The 26,716-nt window shown below is 40.9% G+C and overlaps 1 protein-coding gene across 2 annotated transcripts; it reads left to right on the forward strand.

Annotated features, from left to right (window-relative positions):
• Nucleotides 1–11,680: 11,680 nt before the first annotated feature.
• Nucleotides 11,681–24,977, forward strand: LOC134353750 (lysosomal membrane ascorbate-dependent ferrireductase CYB561A3-like). Of its 2 annotated transcripts, none has more exons than XM_063062084.1 (6): nt 11,681–11,755; nt 12,735–12,916; nt 15,678–15,886; nt 17,131–17,285; nt 19,088–19,259; nt 20,936–24,977. In XM_063062084.1, exons 2-6 carry the CDS (start codon nt 12,742–12,744, stop codon nt 20,954–20,956), a joined length of 732 nt encoding a protein of 243 aa, XP_062918154.1. In that variant the 5' UTR covers nt 11,681–11,755; nt 12,735–12,741; the 3' UTR covers nt 20,957–24,977. The 2 variants fall into 2 exon arrangements, with proteins under 2 accessions (XP_062918154.1, XP_062918153.1); XM_063062083.1 differs by having other exon boundaries at nt 11,700–11,936.
• The last annotated feature ends 1,739 nt before the right edge of the window (nt 24,978–26,716 follow it).

Below are 26,716 nucleotides of genomic sequence, written 5' to 3' on the forward strand. Positions count from 1 at the left end.
CTGCGCGTGCGTACAACGCCCTGTTGCTGGCACCTTACACTTCCCATGCAGCGACACCTACCGGCTGGGAGGCATTCTCATTGTCGCCTCGACCACTTCGGTCAGGATGAAAACAGAGTGTGGCGCTCTCTCAGCAGGCTAGACAGTATCAGTGGAGAGATAAATAGAATTGTTCTCATATTCCATCCGACAGGAAACGTTAACGCTGTTTCTGTTTGACTTGTTAGAAGTTTTCAGCATTTAAATGTTAATTTCAGATTTTCAACATCCAGTTTTTTTGATTTTATGAACTACATCCTATCATTGCGTCTGTGCTCTCCACATCCCCCTCCATGCATCAGAAATTTGCTTTCTCACTTTTATGGTTCTGTCATAGGGTCCTTGATCTAAAGTGCACACTGCTTCTTTCTCCATTGTTACTGTTCGATATGTTGAGTGCTTTCAGCGTTTCCCGTTTTTGTTTTGAATTTCTAGCATCTCAGATTTTTGCTCCAAAGAGGCATTCCATTGATGCTTCGAAAATTGCTTTGATTTTCAAAATTCAGATGTTTTCAAACTGGTCAAAATGATTCCCTCCTGAGAGGATAATTCAAGACAACAATTCACTTAGTCTACAACATTAGCTAATATGGACTGCAAGCCATTCCACATTATTGTATTACAGTAATCATATAATGAAAAGTTTAAGTAACCTATTAATGTAGAAACAATTATATGTGAATGTAATGTTTTACCTCTTCTGTTCACTCTGTCAATATTCACTATTGCTATGGTTTTAATGGGCAACATCCATCATTTGATAACTGGCAAAAATGGAAGACCTACAGATCTCCCTACCTTTGTCAAGCATCAGATCAGTACAAATATTGGGTACAATAGACCTTGTGACATGCTGTGCAAATTAGATGATTTTGGTGCAGAATGAACTGATGGCACACATCTTCTGTCCAGATAAATATGCCTGCAGATAGTATTCCTCTACATTCCCCATTCAAGTACTGGACTAGGCTACACACTCACAGCTCCTTGAGATTCTGCAGGATCAGGCATTTCAGAACTGGTACCAATAATTCTCTTATTTTCAGGAATATTTTTCAAAGATAGTGTAAGACCATAAGACACAGGAGCAGAATTAGGCCATTCAGCCCATCAAGTCTGCTCCACCATTTCATCATGGCTGATCCCGGATCCCATTCAACCCCATACACCTGCCTTCTCACCATATCCCTTGATGCTCTGAACAATCAGTAATCTATCAACTTCTGCTTTGAATATACTCACCAACTTGGCCTTCACCATAGAATGTGGCAGAGCATTCCCAGATTCACCACTCTTTGGCTAAAAAAATTCCTTCTTACTTCTAAAAGGTTGCCCCTCAATTTTGAGGCTGTGCCCTCTAGTTCTGGATACCCCCCTTCTATAGGAAACATCCTCTTCACATCCACCTTATCTAGTCCTTTCAATGTTCATTAAGTTTCAATGAGATCCCCACACATTCTTCCAAATTCCAATGAGTACAGGCCCAAAGCTGCCAAATGCTCCTCATGTTAACCCCTTCATTCCCAGAATCATCTCGTGAACCTCCTCAGGACTCTCTCCAATGACAACACACCCTTTCTGAGATAAGGGGTCCAAATCTGTTGACAGTACTCCAAGTGCAGCCTGACTAGTGTCTTGAAAAGCTTCAGCATTATCTCCTTGTTTTCATATTCTATTCCCCTTGAAATAAAAGCCAAATTGCATTTGCCTTCTTTACCACAGACTCAACCTGTGAATTAATCTTCCAGGAGTCTTGCATGTGGACTCCTAAGCCCCTGTGTACCTCTGATGTTTGAAATTTTTCCCCATTTAGATAATAGTCCGCACTATTGTTCCTTTTACCAAAATGCATTATCATATATTTCTCAAAACTGTATCCCATCCACCACATTTTTGCCCATTCTTCCAATTTGTCTAAGTCCTACTGCAATGGCATTGCTTCCTCAGCACTACCTACCCCTCCACCTGTCTCCATATCATCTTCAAACTACACCACAAAGCCATCAATTCCACTATCTAAATTATTGACAAATGATGTGAAAAGCAGTGGTCCCAATACTAAGCCCTGAGGAACACCACAAGTCACTGGCAGCCAACCAGAAAAAGGCTCTCTTTATTCCCATTCACTGCCTTCTACCTGTCAGCCATTCCTCCATCCATGCCAGTATAATTCCTGTAACTCCATAGGATTTTATCTTGTTAAGCAGCCTCATGTGAGGCACCTTATCTAAAGCCTTCTGAAAATCTAAGTAAATAACATCTACCATCTCTCCTTCATCCACCCTGCTTGTTACTTCCTCAAAGAATGAAAGAGTATAAGATATTGTTCAGGTAAGGAAAAAGCAAGCTTTAATAGCAGCACACAATATCACATCCTCATTGCCATTATCCCTTTCTTATCAGTTATATTTTGAAATATATTCATGTAGGTAATGTAACAGGTGGAATTATTTAGGACAGATGTTGGTATTAAAAGAGGAACAAGGCAAATTCCTTTCTCCCATTTATGTGTAATGGAATAGACATGTGGCAGCGCTTAATGAGAACTTTTTCAGGCTTTTCCTGACTTGTTGAATATTTCCACCATTTTCAGTTTTACGGCAATTAAACTAGACTAATTGAATAAGCATATATGGAACAATACAAAATTCCTACTTAAAATCATGATATAGATCTAACAAATATATTTTGAACAAGTTACGGTATGACAGTGAGATCTAAACTATCTGAAGTAATCAGGAAAGCAGAACAAGCCCTTGCAGTTATTATTTTCAAAATATTAGATTGGTGTATCTCATTCCTGACAATGAAGTACACAAGGAGGTTGTTGTTCAGATGAGCATTTTCAAAAGATCTCATGATTGGAGTATTTTTGAAGATGTTTCAAGATTGCTGAGGTGGTCAAAATCCAGGTTTAATGACATTTTATGAAGTCTTAAAAATTCTGCTGCCAATAGTCAAACTGAGATTGTCTTGCTGACAACCGGCCACACAGAAAGACTCAGAATTAGGCCTATTGAGTCTGCCCTGCCATTCCATCATGGCTAATTTATTATCCCTCTCAACCCCATTCTCTTGCTTTCTCCCAAAGACCTTTGATGCCCTTACTAATCAAGAATCTATCAAATTCCACTTTAAATATACCCATTGACATGGTCTCCATAGTCATCTGTGGCAATTAATTCCACAGATTCACCACATACTGGCTAAAGAAATTTCTCCTCATTTCAGTCTAAGGGACACCCCACTATTCCAAGGTTGTGCCTTCTGGTCCTAGATCTCTCCATGAAAGGAAACTTTCTCTCCACATCCATTCCAGGCCTTTCAATATTTGATAGGTTTCATTAACATCCCTCCTCATTCTTCTAAACTCTATTGAGTACTGGTTCAGAGCCATCAAACCCTCCTCAAACCTTTGCATTTCCAGAATCATTCTCATGAACCTCCTCTGGACCCTCTCCAATACCAGCACATTTTGTTTTAGATAAGGGGTGAAAAACTTTTCACAATGTTCCAAGTACTGTCTGACCAATAAAGCCTCAGCATTACATCCTTGCTTTTATATTCTAGTCCTCTTAAAATTAATGCTAATGTTGCATTTGCATTCCTTACCACCAACTCAATCTGTAAGTTAACCTTTACGAAATCCTGCATGAGGACTCCCAAGTTCCTTTGCATCTCTAATTTCTGAATTTGCTTTCCATTTAGAAAATAGCCTATGCCTTATTCCTTCTACCAAAGTGCATGATCATACACTTTCCTCCACTAGATTCCATCTGCCTCATTTCTTAATCTAAGTCCTTCTGCAAACTCACTGCTTTCTCAAGACTATCTTTTCTTCCACCTATCTTTGTGGCTGCAAACTTGACCAGAAAGGCATCAATTCCATCATTCAAATCATTGACATATAATGTGAAAAGAAGCGGTCCCAACACCAACCCCTGGGGACCACTAGTCATTGGCAGCCAACCAGAAAAGACCCCTTTAATTCCCATTCTTTGCCTCCTGCCACTCAACCTCATGTCAAGCACCATGTTAAATGCTTTTTAAAATTCAAGTGAACAACGTCCATTGACTCTCCTTTGTTTCCTCAAATAGTTCCCTCAGACTTGTCAGGCAAGATTTCCCCTTAAGGAAACCATGGTAACTTTGGCCTATTTTTTCATGTGCCTTCGAGGATCCCGAAACCTCGTTCTTAATAATAGACTCTAACATCTTCCTGAAGTCAGGCTACCCGGCCTACAATTTTCCTTCTACTGCCTCCCTCTCTTCTTGAAGAGTGGAATGACATTTGCAATTTTCCTGTCCTCCGGAACCATTCCAGAATCCAGTGGTTCTTGAAAGATCAGTACTAATACCTGTGCAATCTCTTCAGCTACCTCTTTCATAACCCTGGAGTGTAGTCAATCTGGTTCAAGTGACTTATCTACCTTCAGACCTTTCAGCTTCCCAATCACATTCTCCTTAGTAATAGCAACTACACTCATTTCTGTCCCCGACACTCTATACTATATACTACTCTGAGATTCATTTTCTTGCAGGCATTCACAGTAGAACAAAGAAATGCAACAGAAGTAATGAAAAACTACAGACAAACAAAGACTGACAAGCAAGCAATGTGCAAAAGAAGACAAAATGTGCAAAGTGTGGCTATTTAGACAAGTGCACTGAGGACGTTGCCATTATTAATCACATCTCTGTCAGGACAAATCAGAAGCCGAGGTCCAGGCACTGCTGAGAGATCAGGATGCTGCCTTCAGATCGGGGAATAAGACAACTCTCAGGTCAGCAAGAGCTGCACTTTCCTGCGCCACCAGGAAGGTAAAATGCGATTATTCACGGAGACTTTACAGCCATTTCTGTGACACCAGAGACACGAGGTGCATCAGCCACAGTGATGCCTCTCTTCCTGATAGGCTGATTGCCTTTTGTGTGGTTTGATGCAGGGAATGACGTGCCAGTGAAGAAGGCCTCCCTTCCCCTGGGAGTGGGCACTCTGTCTTGCTGCAGCTGATGTGAGGAAGACCTTTGGCAGGGTCAACACACGTAAAGCTGTGGGGCCTGACAACATAGCTGGTTGCTGAGAGACTGTGTAGCCCAGTTAACAGAGGTTAGAACAGAGATCTTCAACATCTCTCTGGAACAGTCCACTGTCCACGCAGGCTTCAAGACCAATATTATCATACTGGTACCCAAGAGGATGATGATAGCCCACCTTAATGACTACAGCCCAGTGGCAATGACCACAGCAATAATTAGGTTTTTTGAGAGGCTGGTTATGGCGAACATTAAATCCCATCTTCCTGTCATGTTGGATCCTTTCAGTTCACTTATTGCTCAAACTGGTCCACCCCTGATGCCATAGTCTCTACACTCTGTTCTGTCCCACCTGGAGAATGGTGCCTCATATGACAGGAAGCTGTTTATCAACTTCATCTTGGCATTTAATATGATTATCCCTCAGAAGCTGGTGGATAAACTGTCCTTGTTGGATCTCAACTCCTCTCTCTGCAACTGGATCTTAGACTCCAGTCAGTCCGTGTTGGTAGCAACATCTCTAGGTCCATCACGACAATCATCGGCACCCTCCAGGGCTGTGTGCTCAGCCCTCCGCCGTTCACGCTGCTGATGCATGACTGTACTGCTAGATCTGGCTCAAACTGAATCATTGGGTTCGCCAAAGGCACAACAGTGGTTGGCCTCATCAACGATGATGGAGAGACGGCATACAGATAAGAGGGAGAGCAGCTTGCAGAAAGGTATGAGCACAACAACTTGAGTCTCAATGTGGATAAGACTAAAGAGATGATTGGGGACTTTAGAAAGGTGCAGGCTCACCACTCCTCACTGCACATAAACGGCACCTCCATGGACACAGTTAGGAGCACCAAGTTCCTGGGAGTGCACATAATGGACAATTTCACCTGGTCCTTCAACACTACCTCTTTAATCAAGAAAGCACAACAGCACCTCCATCTCTACTTCCTGAGGAGATTGAGGTGAGCAAGGTTTCAACACCCCGCTCCCCCACCCCATTCTAGTCAATTTTTCCCAGAGCACCATTAAGCATCCTGACAAGCTGCATCACTGTTTGGTAAGGGAGTTGCAAGGCATCTGACCACAGTGCATGACAACAAATTGTGAGTTCTGCTGGGAGGATCATCGGGGTCTTTCTTCCACTCATCTGAGATATTTATCAGGCCCTTAGCATTGTCAAGGATCCCTCCCGTCCATCCCACAATCTCTTTGACCCACCCCACCTCCCCCAACCACCACGCAGGAAGTACCACAGCATCAGGAGTCAATTACTGTTCGGATAGGAAACAGCTTCTTCCCCAGGCCATGAGACTACTGAACTCCCTGTTGCCACCCAGGTCTCATCACTTATGAAATGCCAGCAGCGTTATACTGTTTACTTTTTGACTTGTGTTGTAAACACGCCCTATGCGAAATGTTAATCTTCTGGAATATATTTAATTATTTGTTAATTTACTTGTGGTAATGTTACTTTCTGTGTTGTGTACTGAGTGGAGCACCTTGGTCCAGGGGAATGTTTCTTCATTTGGCGGCATACATGTATTCACTTGAATAACAATAAACTTGAACTTGAAATACAAAAAAACAGATAATAATAATAATAATGAACATAAGCTTATTACGTTCTGATGAAGGGTCTCGGCCTGAAACGTTGACTGTTTATTCCCCTCCATAGATGCTGCCTGACCTGCTGAATTCCTCTCGTACTTTGTATGTGTTACTACTACTACTAATAATCAGGTTTATTATCACCAGCGTGTGTCGTGAAATTTGTTAACTTAGCAGCAGCAGTACAATGCAATACGTGATAATATATATAAAAAATAAATCAATTACATATAAGTATATATAGGTATATTAAATAGTTGAATTAAAAATAGTGCAAAAACTGAAATAATAAAATAAGTGAGGTAGTGTTCTTGGGTTCAATGTCCATTTAGGAATCAGACGGCAGAGGAGAAGGAGCTGTTCCTGAATCTCTGAGTGTGTTCCGTCCGGTTTCTGTTCCTCCTTCCTGATGGTAACAATGAGAAGAGGGCATGTCCTTGGTGATGGGGGTCCTTAATAATGAACTTTGCCTTTCTGAGGCACCGCTCCTTGAAGATATCTTGGATACTATGGAGGCTAGTACCCAGGATAGAGCTGACTAATTTTACAATTCTCTGTAGCTTCTTTCGGACCTGTGCAGTAGCCCACCCCTCCCATGGAACAGCTATAGAAATAAATAAATAATACTATGAACATGAATTGTAGAGTCCTTGAAAACAAGTCCATAGTTTGTGTTCAGTGATCAGTTCAGTGTTGAGGTAAGTGAAATTACCCACACTGGTTCAGGGGCCTGATGGTTGAAGGATATCCTTGAATCTGGTGGTGGCTCTTGCACCCACTGCCTGATGGCAGCAGAGAGAAGAGAGCATGGCCCGGATGGTGGGGGTCCTTGATATTGGATGCTACTTTCTTGTGGCAGCGCTCCTTGTCAATGTGCTCAATGGTGGGGAGGGGCTTCGCCTGTGTTGGACTGGGCTGTATCCATCACTGTGGGCTTTTCTGTTCTTGGGCGTTGTTGTTTCCATACCAGGCCATAATGCAATCTGTCACGATTTCTCCAGTGTGCCCCTTGTCAAAGTTTTAGATGACATGCTGAATCTGCACAAACTTTTGAGAAAGAAGAGGCACTGCTGTGCCTTCTTTGTAAAGGCTGGACCCAGGACAGATCCTCCACGATGACAATACAAAGGAACTTAAAATTACTGACCCTCTCCACCTCCGATTCCTTAATGAGAACCTCAATGCGTAACGGAGCCAGAGAAGCTGATGAAAAATTGAAGAAAGTAAAAAAAAACAAACAGGAAAGCTCATCAACTGTCAAGTATCAGTAATTTTTATCATATGAGTCTGTAATATGCCTGTCCAATATACCTTTGTCTGTGACAGATGCAGATGCTCAGAAATTGGACTCCAGCCACACACATTATTGTCATTTGACATATATATTTATCTGTTTTTCTATAAACATATAAAGGAGGACATTAGCATTCCAGATGACATATTCTCAATGTCACAAAATATAATTCATATTTAATTCTGGAGCCAAAACGTCTGCATCTTCCTAAAGCCAATCTTTTGCAATGTGACTTGTAAACTAGCTGAGCATTAATTTCAATAATAAGTTGACATGGTGTTGCCATGATGAGCAATATTGTTCTGCTTCAGAGACAGAGTAATCCTTTGCCTAATACAGTAAACGTCTGTTTGTACAAAACAGCATACTTGCAATCTGTTTAAGAGCACCATTTTGGAGAAATATATCAGTGCTTGCTAGACATTATATTCTTGTCCTCCCGATATTTCCAAGTAACAACAACTTGCATGTACAGTGATTTTCACAGTTCAGTAATGTTCTAAAATCTCTTCTAAACAGTGGATGACAATTGCAGTGTAGTCACTGTCATTATATAGGTATTTACATAACAACAATCTACAAATGACAATACGTTGATAGTAATACATTTTAACCATGCTGATTGAGGGCTAATTTTTGGTGAATGTATACGCTGATCTTGAGAATCTTGATCTTAATCTTGTTTAGGTCCTGTCTAAGCAAGGACCTGGACTCACTGCAATTTGCCTAGCACCACAATAGTCCTCCAGCAGTTGCAATCTCACTCGCTCCCCGCTCGGCCTTGGTCCGCCTAGCTAATAGCAATACCTGACGGGCTGCTTTTGTTGATTTACAGCTCAACGTTCAACGTGATTATCACCTCAGTACTAATCAATAAACTTCAAAACCCGAACCCCAGTACCTCCCTTTGCAAAATGGATCCTTGACTTCCTCATTGAGAGATCGAGGTCAGTGTTGATTGGAAATAACATCTCCTTGCTCACAAACAACACTAGCTCATTAATAGCCCATTGCTCTCCTCTCTCTACACCCATGACTATGTGGTTTGACACAGTGCAAACAACATCTATAAATTTGCCGATGACACACTGTTGTCCGCAGAATCTCAGATGGTGACGAGGAGGCGTACACGAGTGAGATAGATTGGCTGGTTGAGGGGTTGTCATAACAACAACCTTGTGCTCAAATTCAGTGAGGCCAAGGAATTGATTGTGGACTTCAGGAAGGAGAAGTCGAGGGAACTCACATCAGATCTCATTGAGGGGTCAGAAGTGGGAAGGGTGAATAGTTTCAAGTTCCTGGTTATCAACATCTCTGAAGATCTATCCTGGGCCCAACATATTAATGCATTTGGAAAGAAGGCATGCCAGAGTTTGAGGAAATTTGGTTTGTCACCAAAGACTAGAAAATTTCTACAGATGTACTGTTAGATGCATTCTAACTGACTGCATTACCGTCTGGTATGGAGGGGCCACTGCACAGGATCAGAAAAAGCTGCTGAGGGTTGTAAACTCGGCCAACTCCGCCATAGACACCAGCCTCCCCATCATCAAACACATCTCCAGAAAGGCGGCATCTATCGTTAAGGACCCTCACAACCCAGCACGTGCTGTCTTCTTCTTACTACCATCAGGAGACCAAAGGTACACATCCATCATTTTAGGAACGGCTTCTCCCCTGCTGCCTCCACAATCCGATTTCTGAACAGTCCACGCATCGAAGAACACTACCTCACTATCTTGTTCTCTTTTATTGACAATAATAAACCCATATATATTCCTACAGTTTATAGTATATTTTCTGTATCGCTGCCACAATACAACAAATTTCACAACACACACAAAATGCTGGAGGAACTCAACAGGCCACACAGCATCTGTGGAAAAAAGTACAGTCAACATTTCAGGCCAAAACCCTTCGGCAGTACTGGAGAAAAAAAAGCTGAGGAGTAGATCTTAAAAGTGGTAGTGGGGGGGGGGGCGGTGGGGAAGAGAGAACCAGCAGGCAATAGGATGAAACTTGGAGGGGTAGGGATAAAGCAAAGAGATAGGAAGTGATCAGTGAAAGAGACAGAAGGCCATGGAAGAATGAAAAAGGTGGGGAGGGGGAGGAGCACCAAAGGGAGGCGATGAGCAAGTAAGGAGATAACATGAGAGAGGGACAAGGGCATGGGAAATGGTGAGGGGGTGGGGGGAGGCATTACTAGAAGTTTGAGAAATCGATGTTCATGCCATCAGGTTGGAGACTACTCAAATGGAATATAAGGTGTTGTTCTTCCAACCTAAGTATAGCCTCATCACGACAGTGGAGGCCATGGATGGATATATTGGAATGGGAAGTGGAATTGAAATAGGTGGCCACTCAGAGATCCCACTTGTTCTGGCGGACGGAGTGTAGATGCTCGGCGAAGCGATCTCCCAATCTATGCCGGGTCTCACCGATATACAAGAGGCCACACTGGGAGCACCGAACACAGTATATGACCCCTATAGACTCACAGGTGAAGTGTCGCCTCACCTGGAAGGACTGTTTGGGGCCCTGAATGGTAGTGAGGGAGGAGGTGTAGGGCAGGTGTGGCACTTGCAAGGTTAAATGCCAGGAGGGAGATCAGTGGGGTGGGACAAATGGACAAAGGAGTCATGTAGAGACCGATCCCTGTGGAAAGCAGAAAGTGGGGGGGGGGGGGGAGAAGGAAAGGATGTGTTTGGTGGTGGGATCCTATTGGAGGTGGCAAAAGTTTCAGAGAATTATGTGCTAAATGCAGAGGCTGGGGGGGGGTGATAGGTGAGGACAAGAGGAACCCTATCCCTGGTAGTGTGGTGGGAGGATGGGGTAAGAACAGAGATGTGGTTGAGGGCTGTGTTGATGGTGGAAGAAGGGAAGCCTCTTTCTTTGAAAAAGGAGGACATCTCCTTCCTTCAAGAATGAAAAGCCTCATTCTGAGAGCAGATGCGGCAGAGGCGGAGGAATAGGGAGAAGGGGACAGCAGGGTGGGACAAGGTATAGTCCAGGTAGCTGTTGGTTTATAATAGACATCGGCGGATAAGCACATAGGCCAATGATAATTAACCGGATTCTGATTCTGAGAAAAAAAGCAAACATTCCAAGTGCGTTAGATCTTTAGTTGAACCTGATAAATACTTTTGTGATTAAGGAACAATTGTGAGTAGTTTAACTTATTAATTCAACAATATTATTGCCTTCAGGGGACTCAGCATAAATTTAGCAGAATAACACATTGCATTAATAAATTCAGCTGATAATTCTCTTTGTGTTAAATTGAAATATCAATCGAGGAAGTTAATTTACATCCCTGATTCAAAGTTTAACAGCTTGGAAACATGGAAGATGCCTTTTGACCTTTGCCAAAAAAAGTGAAAATTAAAATTGTTTCCCAGTTGTGATGGAGGAACCTAAGTGCCATGGCTAAGTCTTCTCTTTCCACCAGGCCAGTCCAGGTATTGAGTACAATGCCCGAAAATATAACCTGACCATTCAGCCCCGAGTTCAGGGTCACATATATGCCAGTCTGCATATTTTCCTTCCCTGTAAGGTAATATTACACACCCGGTCCCAATTATTCGTGTATCATTGTGGTAGAGCAGCTGGAAATGGTTCCCGTGTCCCAAAGGTGTGGATTCGCCTTTAAAACGATGTTGCATTGTTGGAATTGAAGTACATAATCCGGGTTGAGAACTACAACTCTCATGATGCAATGCGTGTTAGATAAGTGGTTGGAGCCCGAAGGCCGAGTTTAAAAGTGCCTTTAATATCAATGTAAACCTAAGTTTTTTTTTATATAACTGTAGTTTTAAGTTGTTATAGAAATCTCAAATTAAGCCAGCTGTATCTGTTTGATATGGAATATCAGCGGAATTCCCCATCTGGGAGGAAGTTTGAAGCTTCAAGGACATAATTTCCCTTAAATTCTAAGTAGCAGCTTTGGTACAAATTACTGGTAGGGAAAAATAATGTTTTAACGTTAATGTTCTCTCCCGTATACGCAAACATTATGCGATTTGTCTTGTTATAAGTTTATTCTTGCTTGTCACGAGTCGTGTCATATGAAAATAGTTTCATAAAATATTATACAACAGTTTACATTTGTATAACGCGTTTAACGAACCAAAACATCAATGAAGTTATCAAACAGAAGTTAAACCTTGTTTGAGTATTTCAGGCTGGAAGACCAAAAGCATCAGAGGCGGTTTCAGAGTAGTTTCTTTAAATGAGGAAAAAGAGTAGGATAGGATATCAAAAGTGGTAAGTTATTAACATCTAAAAAAACACTCATCTATCAAATGCCGAATTTGAAGTAGGCTTGAAGAGTGTCTTTACTGTCTAAGATTAGATGGAGAAAAGCGAGGTCGTGACTGGAATATGTAAGACCTTCAAAATTGGAATGTTTATCTAGTTTCTCCAATTTCCTTATCGCTGCTACTTTCTTTCGTCAGCTTTGTAAGCAAGCTATCAAATAACTTGCTTATACTTATGGACTGGATTTGCATTGAAAGTAATCACTTGAGTAGGTGGTAAAGAAATTCCAGAACTGGGGAATTTCATCCCATGCTGAATCCGCATTATAAGAGCATTTGTGCCCTTTTTGTAAAACACATTTTAAAAATTTATTCAATATAATTTCCCATCTCTTTTGAACAAGGAAAGTTGTATCATTTGTGTTTGAAGGGTGGGCAATGATTGTTAAACTAGGTCAGGTCATTTGGAAAAACTGAACATTTCTTTGATTTCATTGCAGAGCAAAGATGAAGATGTTTTACTGTGTCTACAGCTTGTCTCTCCTCCTTGGTCTAATATGTGTAATCATTGTGATTACCTGGAGTGCTTGCTATCGAGGAGGCTTTGCCTGGGATGGAACAGCAAAGATGTTTAACTGGCATCCTGTATGCATGGTGTCTTGGTTTGTGCTCTATGGGAATGGTAAGGTTACCATAATGCACTTCTCAGAGTTGTAAGTCCCTTTTGAAATTTGGGTTTTGCATAGTGCATAAGGTGAGACTATCAGTCTTCCAAATCTTCCTGTGAATTACATCTGCATCTTTGCATTTATTCATGTTGCTTAACTTCTGCAATATAATTGCATGTTCTGGCGGCTTAGTGGCACTGAAACTAAATTCTTAATCAACTCCTGTAGCTGTACGTTTCAAGATCCTGTGCCTAGCTGGGTAAGTTCACACATTGATTGTAATGATGCTACACCTAATAGTACACAGAGGTGGGATTAGTTTTAATTTTGGTAGATCTGGAACTTTTAACTGGTTAATTTGGATCAGGCATCCCTTTATACACCACAGCATTACTGAACTGGAAGCCCTACACAGTAAACTACTGAATCTTTGATCCTCTTACATTGTGAAAAATCAAAAGAATCAAAAATCTCGCCCCAATCTAATGGTCCTCTTTACTGTTGTTGTTCCTAATTTCCTCCCAATTCATCCTCCTTTCGAAAGAAACACTGGCACACTGCTCTTACTATCCACTCCTCTCCATCTGCTGGAGTTTGGACCACTGCAGAGGAAGATGGAGTAGGACAATATGGTCTAATTTCCTCTGCAGTCTTCCAAAAAAAGCACTTAATTGGTATTGACATCAGAGTCACAGCTTACCTGATGGTAACAAATGGTTATTTGAATTTTCTAGTGATAGAAAATGCCAGGAAATAATCAGTATTCTAGGGAAAGGAATCTAGACAAATATTTCTTGAATAAATCTGTCTTTCAGGGTTTAAAAATTAGCTATTGTGTTTGTTTTGTGACATAGTGAATATTGCACTGTCAAAACGATCATCTTTGAAACGGCCCTGAGCTGTAACTGCCTAGTGAGATAGATTTCACTGAGTTCAGAAGTGCTGTTCATAGCATTCGTTCTTCAGACAACACCACAAACTAAGCATTGTTAATCATTTCAATCCTGTTTGCAGAACATGGAATATCTTTTTTTTTAATAGCTGGGGAAGTATTTTAAGAATGAATGTGGTGCCCTATCTGTGCTATTTTTAATGGAACAGGTATTGTAATCAGGAATAGTGACATTAACTGATTTTTCAATCTGAAATCCATAATTTTAAGACTAGATGTGGCATCTTTAGCACTGTCCATGCTGAGGTTGCTAAAGTGCTTGCTTCAGATATTGTGGTTTCCTTATTACCTGCTTATGGCTTTTGTGTAACACTTTTTCCATACAGTCTGTCACCATTTGATATGAAAATCTAACATAATTTTACAGCTGTTACATGCTTTCATAAGATTCTTTGTAATGCTGAATCTGACTGCAATCAAAGCAATAGAAATACAATAGTGAACTTGATGTTGGTTAAATTAATTCTGTGATTTGTATGCATTTAGTAGGTAGTTGTGGTTTATTACATACCAATTATGCACAAAAAGGAAATAAATTGTGTGGTTGAGTAATATAGACTATATGAATTGCATGCAACACACAGAAAATGCTGGAGGAACTCAGCAGGGCAGACAGCATCTATGGAAAAAAGTACATCGATGTTGCCTGGCCTACTGAGTTCCTGCAGCATTTTGTGTGTGGGTTGCTTGAATTTCTGGCATCTGCAGATTTTCTCTTGTTTGTTGCAAGAATTTCTTTCCAGGTTCTGCATCAGTACTACACGCCAGCTGAAGGTTATCTTACTTCTCTCCAACTAACAAGATTAAGCATTTGCTAAACTAAACACCTATATTAAACAGACCAATATTGTCAGTGTTGTTACTGTAGTCATAGTCATGGTCATACTTTATTGATCCTGGGGGAAATTGGTTTTCATTACAGTTGCACCATAAAAAATAAATAGTAATACAACCATAAATAGTAATATGTAAATTATGCCAGTAAATTATGAAGTAAGTCCAGGACCAGCCTATCGGCTCAGGGTGTCTGACCCTCCAAGGGAGGAGTTGTAAAGTTTGATGGCCACAGGCAGGACTGACTTCCTATGACACTCTGTGTTGCATCTAATATTGTTAAATGCAAAATGGCAGCAGAAACCAAAGAGAAATCGTATGTCAAGGGAACAAGAAAACTGCCAACAGAAGTAGTTGAAGAAAATAATAGCAAAAAAAAGGGAACTATGAACTAACAGCATTTCATAGTATAGTCTTACTTAACCATATATAATTGTAGTTCAAATGCTTAACAGTTTTATTCTTATGTTTAAGACATTTATTACCCAGCAAAACACTCAATTCACTATAATCAGCAAATGTGAAAGAGTTTGGATTATTGGATTGTAGGGATCATTTAAATCCTTGTTTGTATCAAAATGAAGTGTTATACTTTCAAAAGTGTAGACTTTAAAATCTGTAGACAGTACATTTGCAGATGTATGCGGCAGTGTAAACATGTTTGTGTAGACTAGTTCATCTGGAGTTTTTTTTTTCTGAGCTCACTAGTATTTTGCTACTCACATCCTCAAAGCATTCCCGGAAGTCTTAAGTCAACAGTCAAAGTTTCATCATGTTGATTTTCAGTATTTTTTGTTTATTGAACATTTTCAACATTTTGAACATTTTATTGAACAAAATTGAATTTTTGTTTATTATGTGCATAGAGGAGATCCTAATTAAAACAAGAACTAGTGGGAATTTTGTATTGCCAGTATTCTGCTCATCGTTCAAATTTCCAGCATTTATTTTGTAATTTGGAAAAGACTAACTGATTTATTTTCTCCCAGCCATTCTTGTGTACAGGTTTCCCTTTACATGGTCCAGCAGCAAGATGCTGCTAAAGTTGGTTCATGCCATGCTGAATCTTGGTGCATTGACTTTGGCTATCATCGGGTTGTTAGCAGCATTTGGATTCCACAATAAGATGCATATTCCCAATTTGTATTCCATACACAGCTGGGTGGGATTTACAGTAGTCATCCTCTTTAGCTTGCAGGTAAGAAAGTTGTAAAAGTTAACCATTAAATAGTTTTATTATAGACTGAAAATTGGTTAGTACTGCCAAATCAACCAAGCTAGTCCTACTACTCTTAGTGATTGTAGCAACTTTTGCTGGTGAAGTGCATGTGTCAGCATTTGCATTGAGACCCCACCTCTCCATGAGAAAAAGGCCTTTGAGGAGAACAGATTGTACGACCACATTTCTTCTTAATACCTCTGGTCACCCAAACCAGGAAGCGATGTTCAACTCTGTGTTTCTGTTGACAGGCCTCCAACATGAAATCCCGCTTAATAAGTACAGACACAATCCACGTAATTACTTTGCTTCTTTCTTTGGCACCCTCTTTTAAGACCTTTTGCCCCTCATTTACTAAAAGATCCCCTCCCTAAGTTTGCCCATAAGGTATCTTACATTAATCTCTGGATTATCTCATAGTCCATAAATGCTTGTTTTTCCTTGCTGAATTGTAATATTCTCCATAAAATTCTTGTTACTCTCCTACTCATATTCACACTACTCATCATCTTCCACCTTGCCTGATATCACTATTTGGCATTTGTAGGTTTCTCTTGACCTTCGCTCAGAATTCAGCAGCCCTCCTATATAATCTCTACTGCCTACAGTCAAATCATGTGTTGGTTTTGACGTTTACTTCCTTGTTAACTCCCCTCCCCTCCCCCCCCCGCCAGCTCTACTACATACAAGGCCACCCCTGATTTCTCACATCTAGATATTTACTCATTTACACGATGTGGCTGTCACAGGCAATCCAGGGTATACTGTCCTCATGAAATATCCTTGAATTGAAGATAATACTGAATCAATCACACATTGTAAATCTTACCTAGTTTAGCAATCACAACAGAATTATTTTCCTGTACATTAATTTACCATTAACTGATAATTCTGTACCTATAGTATCTTATTTCTGTATCTAGTCCAAGGGCAAAAGCAATTTTCAATCTATTTGATATTGCACTTTCGAACTTTTTCACTCATACAGCTTTCCATTTATCAACAATGCCGGATTACACACTCGTCCAAACTAATTGTTCACCTATCATGGTCTACCAACCTCCAAGACAACCCTGAAAAAGAGAAGGCATTTTCCTCTAATGATGGGTTGGCCTAACATTTTTTCCTTTGTTTAATGGGTTTCTTCAATATGTGGTAGGTCATCCTTACTGAAGTTAGTTAAACATTAAGATGTTCTAACTTATTGTTCCTTCAATTTACAGTGGCTCCTTGGGTTTCTGTCCTTTTTGTTGCCCTGTGCTCCACTCTGGCTTCGAGTTGCTTACAAAGATGTGCATGTTTTCTTTGGGATTTGTTTCTTAACAATGACTATTGCTGCTTGTCTGTCAGGAATTAATGAAAAATTAATCTTTGTGCTGTAAGTAAATTTTCAAGTTCAAATCAAAGTTATGTTGTTGGTAAACAAAATGAATCATTCCTGATTTTTAAAAAATGATCCATCCTACATTTCATTAGAAATACCTGTACTGTTAATTTTGAAAAATGTTGATACATTTAGTTTGTCTTTTACCTTGGTGATTTTCTGTTTGCTGCAATAGCTGAGCTGAACACAAAGGCTCTACAACAGTGGAATTAACTTGTTCCCATTCTATTAGATATGTAGTAATCTCTAGTAAAAATGTTAGAAAATAACTTCCCCGGGCTTGACTGTGATGACCTATATAGTTAACTTGAATAGCTTTCCTTACTCGTGAATGCCCACTTGAATGTGATGTTAGGAGATGATTAATGTAAAATAGTGGTAAAAAAGGGCCTTGTAAGGAGAAATTTTCTGTTACAATAGACTAGGCTCAGACTAACACATAGTGTCAAGCACGATTTAGTTGATAGCACTCTCACTTGAGTCAGAAGGTTGTCTCTCACTCAAGAATGAGTTTAAATTATAGTCTGATACATTGGAGTAGTACAGAAGGGTTGGTATCATATTGGAGCTGCATCTTTCACATGAAATGATGAAGTAAGGATTGTTTGTTGGGTTGACATGTCCTGTTTCAAAGAACAAAAGAAGTATCCCTGATCCCTTTACCCCCATTTATCCCTTAATCACATTACTAAAACAGGTATTAGCATACCATTTCCTCCAACATTCCAGTGACGTATGGGTAAGTAGGTTAATTGGTCACATAGGTGTAATTGGGTGGTGCTGGCTCATTGGGCAATAAGGGCCTGTTACTGTGCTGTATCATTATTTTATTTAATCACCTGCTAAATGTTTCTAGTTTTTATTGTTTTCAGATCTTACTAAGTGATGTGTTTCTTTACTAGAACAGTAATTTTAAAAATGACTTAAATACTTATAAGGTGCTTGAGATATCCTAATGTTATGAAAGGTCTTATGCAAATAAAAAGTACCTTCCTGACGATAGAGTGGGGAAGGGAAATGGGCTTATCCATCCGACATTTCTCTGCCCAAAACAAATGAAGTTCTTCAGGAATGGTGTGATGTTACCTGCTCCGTTATTGGAGGACATGATTTCCTTTTTCCTTCCTAAACGTCATCACCTTTATACTTCTCTCTCTTTCTCTCCTTTAAGACAAGGTTTTTGATTCCCTTTCCCAACATGTACAGTAACTCCACATGACATTTTATTAACACTCCTGCAAAGTATTTGGAGATGATTTTCTTTATGGGTGCCGTTTATCTGCAAGTTGTTCATCATGGAGTTACGCAGTACAAAAAAGGCCCTTTGGCCCGTTGTCAAATACCATTTATTCTAACCCCATTTTATTTTCCCTTTATTCCTGTCATCTCTGCCCTTCCTGTAATTTATGGGGCTAATCTTAACAATCTTTGGGAGAAAACCAGAGCACTCAGAGTAAACAGTGGCCACAAGGAGAATGCACTAATTCCACACACACCACTGGACCGAAGGTGGGTTGCTGGATCTGTGAGACAGCAGTGCCACAGGTTAGGCCATCGTGCTGCTGACTAGCATGTTGGCAATGCTCTGAGAAGTCTCAGTAAAAGTGGAAAAAAATGCTGTGTAAGATTGTTTTTGTGGGACTTATTTAATTAACACAAAGCATTAGCAAGGCTGAGGGCAGGCTTCCATGTTCTCTGGGAATTTTATGTTCGGGGAAATGGAAGCAAACAAAATAACATCAACCTGTATGTTCAATATAATTACATTAAAATCAATATTTTATTTGCTCCTTTAGTAATGCTGCCAACTCGTCTGCTCCCTATAAGGATCTTCCACCTGAAGCGTATTTGGCTAATATTTTGGGGATTTTACTGGTTTGTTTCTTCCTTTCTGTTGCCTGGATGCTCTACCAGCGTGAATGGAAACGACCAGACCCCCACACATTGGTACTCAGTGAAGCCACAGAGGTAATTCATGTACTCAGTAATGGTGTGCCTCCAACTCTTTTGAATTACAGTGTGGTTGTGATAGTTGCATTTTGTAAAGCCTTTAACCCTGGTAAAATAAATTCATTTGAAGAGAGCAAAAACATGCACAAATATTCCCTTTTCCCTTACTATTGTATTCTGGGTCCCTGGAGTGAGCAAAACAGGCATGAACTTCCATTGCTGATCTTGGTATCCATTAGGTACACAACAGCCAAAGTAGGTGAGTTGATGCTACATATCCTTCTGATTATTTCCCGAGGCAGGGAGCCATCAATTAGAGAAAGTCTGAATAATATGGAAAAGCTAATTGGTTTCATTGAAAGTCATAATGACTGTTGTTTATATAATATATACATAGAGGATTCTAGTTAATTGGGCTATCAGTTAATTGGGGCAACTGCTTATTTGGGACAACTCTTAAAGAACAAAAACTAATAGAGAAAATAGCTGGGATTCCCTTTGTTTATTTGGGACACTATGCTACTTAATTGGAGCAAGAGACTGTTGGCAGACAGTTGCTAACTAGTGGACTTGTGTGGCCATTAGACACTACACTGTGCTTAGAGTGATCAGTTTTTAAATAGCATCAATTATGTGCATTTGTGTTCCAAAAGCATTGATTTTTGTCACCGAGAGTAGGCAAGAAATAAGCGGCATGACAATTCAGAACTGTTTTGCTCACTGGGGTTTCAAGTGTTCAGGCTTGGAGTCGCGAGAAATAACCGTGAATGGAAATAAAACTATTTCACTACTTCAGCAAGTTAGGGACTACGAAGAATTTGAAGATACCGACAAATCATCTTGAATGTTATAGTGGAAATGAAGATCTGTAGGATGTAATCATCGATAGCATTGTATGATAACCCTCCATTATCTGGGTGACTGCTGATTTTGTTCATTTACGGTCAATTAAAAGAAAGCATACATTGGGTAAATTATGCTGCTGATAACTACTAGGAACTAATACATAGTTTTATAGTACTGTAGTAGTATTAGTAATATTCTAATTTGTTCTGCATTTCATTTAAATACCTAGTTTGTTACTCAGTTAAACAGTAGTTTGTCTTTTTATACTTTTTAAATTATGTCCATGAAACCTTGGCTCATGTTACGAAATATAAAATGAGGAATTCACTGCTGCCTGTAAGGAGTTTGTATGTTCTCCCCGTGACTGCGCAGGTTTCCTCTGGGTGCTCTGGTTTCCTCCCACAGTCCAAAGACGTACCGGTTGGTGGGTTAATTGATTACTATAAATTGTCCCATGATAAGACTAGGATTAAATAGGGGGATTGCTGGGTGGCGTGACTCAAAGGGCTGGAAGGGCCCATTCTACGCTGTATCTCAATAAATAAATAATATTTGAGTAATCTTGTAAATATATTGTTTGATTAAGCATTCTTCATTTAAATAATTCATTACAGGTTATATGTAAAAATACGAGAATCTCATGCATGATGCTACCACGTGATAAGTGGGTGCCTCGCTTAAACTAAACATAAATTAAGACTGCATCTCTTGGCTCTCTTTAATGTTCTGAAGTTATAAAACATAACAGCTCCCCTTAATTTTCTTCTCCAATAATTCCTCATTGAAAGGTTTATCTCTGTATGGAACTGCTGTAGGCTTACTAAACGTCTTTTTTTTTTATCCAACAGCCTCTTCTGGGTGAACATTAAATGAGGAAAATATTAATGAATTGATGGATACAGTAGAAAGAACCTATCTTGGGAAGAGTACTTACATTATGCCATTCTATTGAACCAAGTTTACCAAAAATTAATCATCTTTAGCATGATTAATGATTGAGCACTTTAGCATTAACACATTTTCTTATGGTGGAATCATTAGGACAAGGTTGTTGTATCATCAAGTTAATAATTCCTTTGAAGTGGAATTTTGATTTATAACTCCATTAATATTCAAGGGAGAGAGAAGACTGGCCATTGTTGCCATACTGTGGATCTCCAGAAACAGTCAGAAAAGACTGAAGATGTCAAGTAACAAAATGAATAAAATGCACTCTAGATCAACCATCCACATTTGAGATCACCAACTTTTTAATCGAGATGAATTGAGTCATTACTGCAAGCAAGAAGCTTTCTACTTTTCTCCTTAAGTAGTCAATTTCATTAACTGACGTGTGCTATTTACTACTGAATCAAATTGCTATTGCTGATGGGGAAAGAACATTTCCCAAAAAATTATTTCATCACTTAAGAATCAATTACTTAAACTGGTTTATAATTTCTAAAAGATTTTTGCTTGAAGCAACATATTGATTTTTGCCTTAAGAATTTAATTTGATTCCAGACCAGGGTCCTAGGGTGAAAGAAAGGTTCAAGAGACTGTAGATGCTGGAATTTGGAGCAACACACAAAATGCCAGAGGAACTCAGATGGTCTGACATCATCCATGGAGGGAAATGTATAGTTTGTTTCATGTTGAGACCTTTCAATTGGTCTGGAAGTTGGAGGTGAGATGGCCTGCGTTGAATTCTTCACCTTGTGGTAATCCACTTCCCCTCTGTCCCTTTTCTCTCTCCTAATCTACCCAACCCTCATTAACCTTTCTCCATTCTCTCTGCGTCACCCTTACTCTCCTTTCACTGGTTCCTCTGCTCTCCCCACCTTCGCTCTATTCCAAATTTCACATTCTTCTCCTATCAGATTCTATCATCTTCAATCCTTTGTCACCTCCATTTTATCACGTCCTAGCTACTGACACTATTCCCATTCTCCCCTCCCCCATCTGCCTATCAAGCCTTCTCACCTGGATTTATCTATTACCTGCCAGCACTTGCTCGACCCCTTCCCTCCACCTTTTCATACTGGCTGTCTCTCCAGATTTCAGTCCAGATGAAGGGAATAAACCTGGAACATTTCCCTCCGTAGATGTTGCCTAATGCATTGAGTTCTTCCGGCATTTTGTGTTTTTCTAGGTTGAAAGTCTCCTTAATGTTTAAAATTAATGATAAAACTAATCTGGCGGACTCACCTCTACTTTGCTAGGGCCAGACTGCAACTCTCAGGCACCTCCTCTTTCTTACCCCTTGAACAGAACCCCACTAAGGAGCATCAGGCCATTGTCTCTCGCACCATCACTGACCTCATTGACTCTGGGGATCTTCCATTCACTGCCACCAGCCTCATAGTTCCCTTACCCGACACGTCCCCTTTCTACCTCCTACCCAAGATCCAAAACCTGACTGTCCAGGTAGACCCATTGCTTCTGCCTTCTCCTGCCCCATTGAACTCAAGACTGCATATCTCAACTGTTTTATCTCCCTTGGTTCAGTCCCTTCCTACCTACATCCATGATACTTCAGACGCTCTTGATCTTTTCAATGACTAAGTTCCCTGGCCCCAGTCATCTCATTTTCACTATGGATGTCCAGTCCCTAAACACTTCTATCCCTCATCAGGAGGGCCTTAAAGTTCTCTGCTTCTTTCGGGATAACAGACCCAACCAGTCCACCACCACTCTCATCTGTCTGGCGAAATTGGTCCTCATGCTCAAGAATTTCTTCTTTGGATCCTCCCACTTCTTTCAAACCCAAGGTGTAGCCATGGGCACTCACATGGGTCCCTGCCATGCCTGCCTTTTCATTGGCTAAATGAACAGTCCATGTTCCAAGCCTACACCAGCATCGCTCCCCAAATCTTCTTACACTACGACTGCAATTTCGTCAACTTCGCCTCCAACTTCCACCATGCTCTCAGATTTACTTGGTCCATTTCTGACACTTCTCTCCCCTTTCTCGATCTCTCTGTCTCCATCTCTGAGGACAGATATCTTTTATAAACCTACTGACTCTCACAGCTATGTGGACTATATCTCTTTCCTCCCTGTCACTTGTTTTAAAAAAAATGCCATTCCATTTTCTCAGTTCCTCCATCTCCAAAGCATCTGCTCGCAGGATGAGGCTTTTCATTCCAGGGTAACTAAGATGTCCTCCTCCTTAAAAGGAGCTCCCCTTTCTCCACCATCAACATTGATCTTATCCACAACTCTTCCATTTCATGCACATCTGTCCTCACCCCATCCTCCTGCTGCCATACCAGGAAAAGGGTTCTTCTTATCCTCATCTATGACCCTACGAGCCTCCGTACCCAGCACATAATTCTCTGTAACTTCTGCCATCTCCAACAGGATCCCACCAGCAAGCACATTTTCCGCAGGGATCGCTCCTGACCCGACTCCCTTGCCCACTCCTCTCAACCCGCTGATCTCTCTCCTGGCACTTACCCTTGCAAGCAGAACAAGTGCCACCCTTGTCCCTACGCCTCCTCCCTCACTACTATTCAGGGCCCCAAACAGTGCTTCCAGGTGAGGTGAGTCTGTTGGAGTCACCTACTGTATTCGGTGCCCCCAGCGTGGCCTCCTGTTTATCGGTGAGACCCGATGTAGGTTGGGAGATCACTTTATCAAGCACCTTCGTTCCGTTCGCCAGAAAAAGCAAAATATTCTGGTGGCCACCCATTTCAATTCTACTTCCCATTCCCATAATATCAGTCCATGGCCTCCTTTACTGCTGTGATGAGGTCACACTCAGAATGGAGGAGCAACACCTTGTATTCCGTCTGGATAGCCTCCAATCTGATGGCATGAACATCAGTTTCTCAAATTTCCAGTAATTGCCCACCCCCCCCCTCACAATACCTCATTCTTGTTTTCTTCTCACACCTTCTCTTCTTTCCTGCCCATCACCCCCTCTGGTGCTTCTCCCTCTTCCCTTTCTTCTGTCCTCTCCTATCAGCTTCCCCTTCTCCAGCCTTTTATCTCTTTTCACCAAATTCCCAGTTCTTGAATTCACCCCTCCCCCCCAGAGTTTCATCTGTCACCAGTCACCTTGTAGTTCTTCCTCAGCCCCTTTCCCCCCACCTTCTTATTCTGACTCCTTCTCCCTTCCCTTCCACGCCTGATGAAGGGGCTCACCCAAAACATGGACTTTTTACTCTTTTTCATAGATCCTCATGGCCTTCTGGTCTTCCAGCATTTTATGTGTGTTGCTTTGGATTTCTAGCATCTGCAGATTTTCTCAATTGTGAATAAAATTAATGTAGGCATCCAGTAGAAGACCATTAAGCTGTGGTGTTATTAAATATTCAGTGGATATTGTGTTAAACTACAGCACTACAGGTGTTCAATAAATGTTCTTAACTGAGATACATGAGTAATCTGTCTAGTTAATTACTTGATTTTTTTTAAATATAAAGTTTGATGTTATAATTATGGACACATTTTTGTGTGAGTTACACGGTAGATGTTGGCCAAGACCTCAGTAAACTTATCAGTTCTTTCAAATAGTTCCAAAGGATCTTTTCAAGCACTGCTAAGAAGGCAGACAGGCTGTACCTGTGATTAGTACTACATTTCCATGCCTTTACTGAACATAGTTCTTTTCTTCTTTTGTCTGCCTCAGAAGCAGAAATTATTGTATGCGCTCAGAAACAGAAATCCTGGCTGACCCTTTTTCCCTCTATTATTTGAGGGAGAAAATAATAGTAATTTTTGTGAGATTGCATACATCTGAAAATAGTGTATGAGATGGAATGTGAATTTAATGTGATGAGAACTTCATTATTTGAATGAAATACTCTGGAGGAGTTGTACAGCAGCTAGAAAGACCAAAGTTTAGTCATGATGAATATATGAACTCGCATTTCAGTGGCACAATCAGAATCGGGTTTTATATCACATATGTCATGAAATTTGTTGTTTTTCAGCAGCAGTACTTAAAAATACTATAAATTACAATAATAAATATATAATTAAATAAGTTGTGTAAAAATAGTGAGTTGGTGTTCATGGGTTGGTTCATTGTCTGCTCAGAAATCTGATGGCGGAGCAGTAGAAGCTGTTCCTAAAGTGTTGAGTGTGTGCCTTCAGTCTCATGTACCTTCACCCTGATGGTAGTAATGAGAATATAGCACATCCTGGTGTTGGGGATCCTCAATGATTGGCGCTGTTTTTTTTTTGAGGCATGGCCTTTTGAAGATGTCATCGTTGCTGGGGAGGCTAGAGTCCATGATGGAGCTGTGGCGTTTCAACCCTCTTAGTTTTTTTCCAAGTCTGTGCAGTGGCCCCTGCATACCAAAAGGTGATGCAATCAGTATGTGGCCTATCAGCAGCATGAACAGAGCTCTACCAAGAGGAATTTCTCGCAGGTCGGTGGCCGCTATTTAAAAAGAAAGCTTCGAGAGCGGTTGTCCATTGTACATGGCCTGTCAGCCACATCAACAGAGCTCTACGAACTAAATGAAAGTATAGAAGAGATAAATCGGAGTGGCCATTGTACAGGAGTAGGCCAGTAGCAAGAGTAGAAGCAACAAGCTTTGGCTCAGAAGAGGTGTCAGCTCTGTGCAAAGTGTCTGTTAAGGTTTCCTTTTTGTTTTTTTTTCCCCCCTCTCTTACTGTACCATTTAAATGGCTATGGTGCGCTCTTCATGCTGGATGTTGGAGAACTGGCAGACCCAGAATCTCCCGGGGAACTACATCTGCGTGGTGCATCCAGTTGCAGCTCCTTGAAGACCACGTTAGGGATCTGGAGCAGCAACTGGATGACCTTCGGCTTATACAGGAGAGCGAGGATATAATTGATCAAAGTTACAGGGAAGTAGTCACCCCAAAGTTGCAAGAGGCGAGTAACTGGGTGACTGTCATGAGAAATGGAAATAGGCAGTTAGAGCAGAGCACACCTGTGGCCATTCCCCTCAAAAACAAGTATACCGCTTTGGATACTTTTGTGGGTGATGACTTCCCGGGAGAATGTCATAGCGACTGGGTTACAGGCACCAAGCATAGGTCTGTAGTGCAGAAGGGAAAGAGAGAAGAAGGGAACAGTATTGATGGGGGACTCAATAGTGAGGGTAACAGACAGGAGATTCTGTGGATGTGAACGAGACACCCGAATGGTATGTTGCCTCCCAGGTGCCACGGTCAGGGATGTCTCAGATTGCGTCCACAACATTTTGGAGAGGGAGGGGGAGCAGCCAGATGTCTTGGTACATATTGGTACCAATGACATAGGAAGGAAAAGCATTGAGTCCTGAAAAGAGAACTTAGAGAGCTAGGTAGAAAGCTGAGAAGCAGGCCCTCCCAGATAGTAATTTCTGGATTGCTGCCTGTGCCATGTGCCAGTGAGGTAGAAATGGGATGATAAAGCAGGTAAATGCATGGCTGAGAGGCTGGTGCAGGGGACAGGGCTTCAGGTTCTTGGATAATTGGGATCTCTTCTGGGGGCGGTATGACCTGTTCAAAAGTGACGGGCTGCACCTGAACCCGAGGGGGATAATATTCTCACGGGCAGGTTTGTTAGAGCTGTTGGGGAGGGTTTAAACTAACTTGGTGGGGGGGGGGGAACCAGAGTGAAGGAATTTGGGAAAGGACAGATGGTAAAAAAGTAAAGATAGCGTACTGTCAGGAAGGGCAGACAG

The sequence above is a fragment of the Mobula hypostoma genome, chromosome 11, assembly GCF_963921235.1.
Source record: "Mobula hypostoma chromosome 11, sMobHyp1.1, whole genome shotgun sequence".
In the NCBI taxonomy this organism is placed as follows: Eukaryota; Metazoa; Chordata; class Chondrichthyes; order Myliobatiformes; family Myliobatidae; genus Mobula; species Mobula hypostoma.

Coding starts and splice junctions, on each gene's coding strand:
- LOC134353750 (XM_063062084.1), top strand. CDS start 12,742: ATGAAGATGTTTTACTGTGTCTACAGCTTGTCTCTCCTCCTTGGTCTA. Junction 15,887..17,130: donor TCATCCTCTTTAGCTTGCAG/GTAAGAAAGTTG, acceptor TTCAATTTACAG/TGGCTCCTTGGGTTTCTGTC. Junction 19,260..20,935: donor TACTCAGTGAAGCCACAGAG/GTAATTCATGTA, acceptor TTTATCCAACAG/CCTCTTCTGGGTGAACATTA.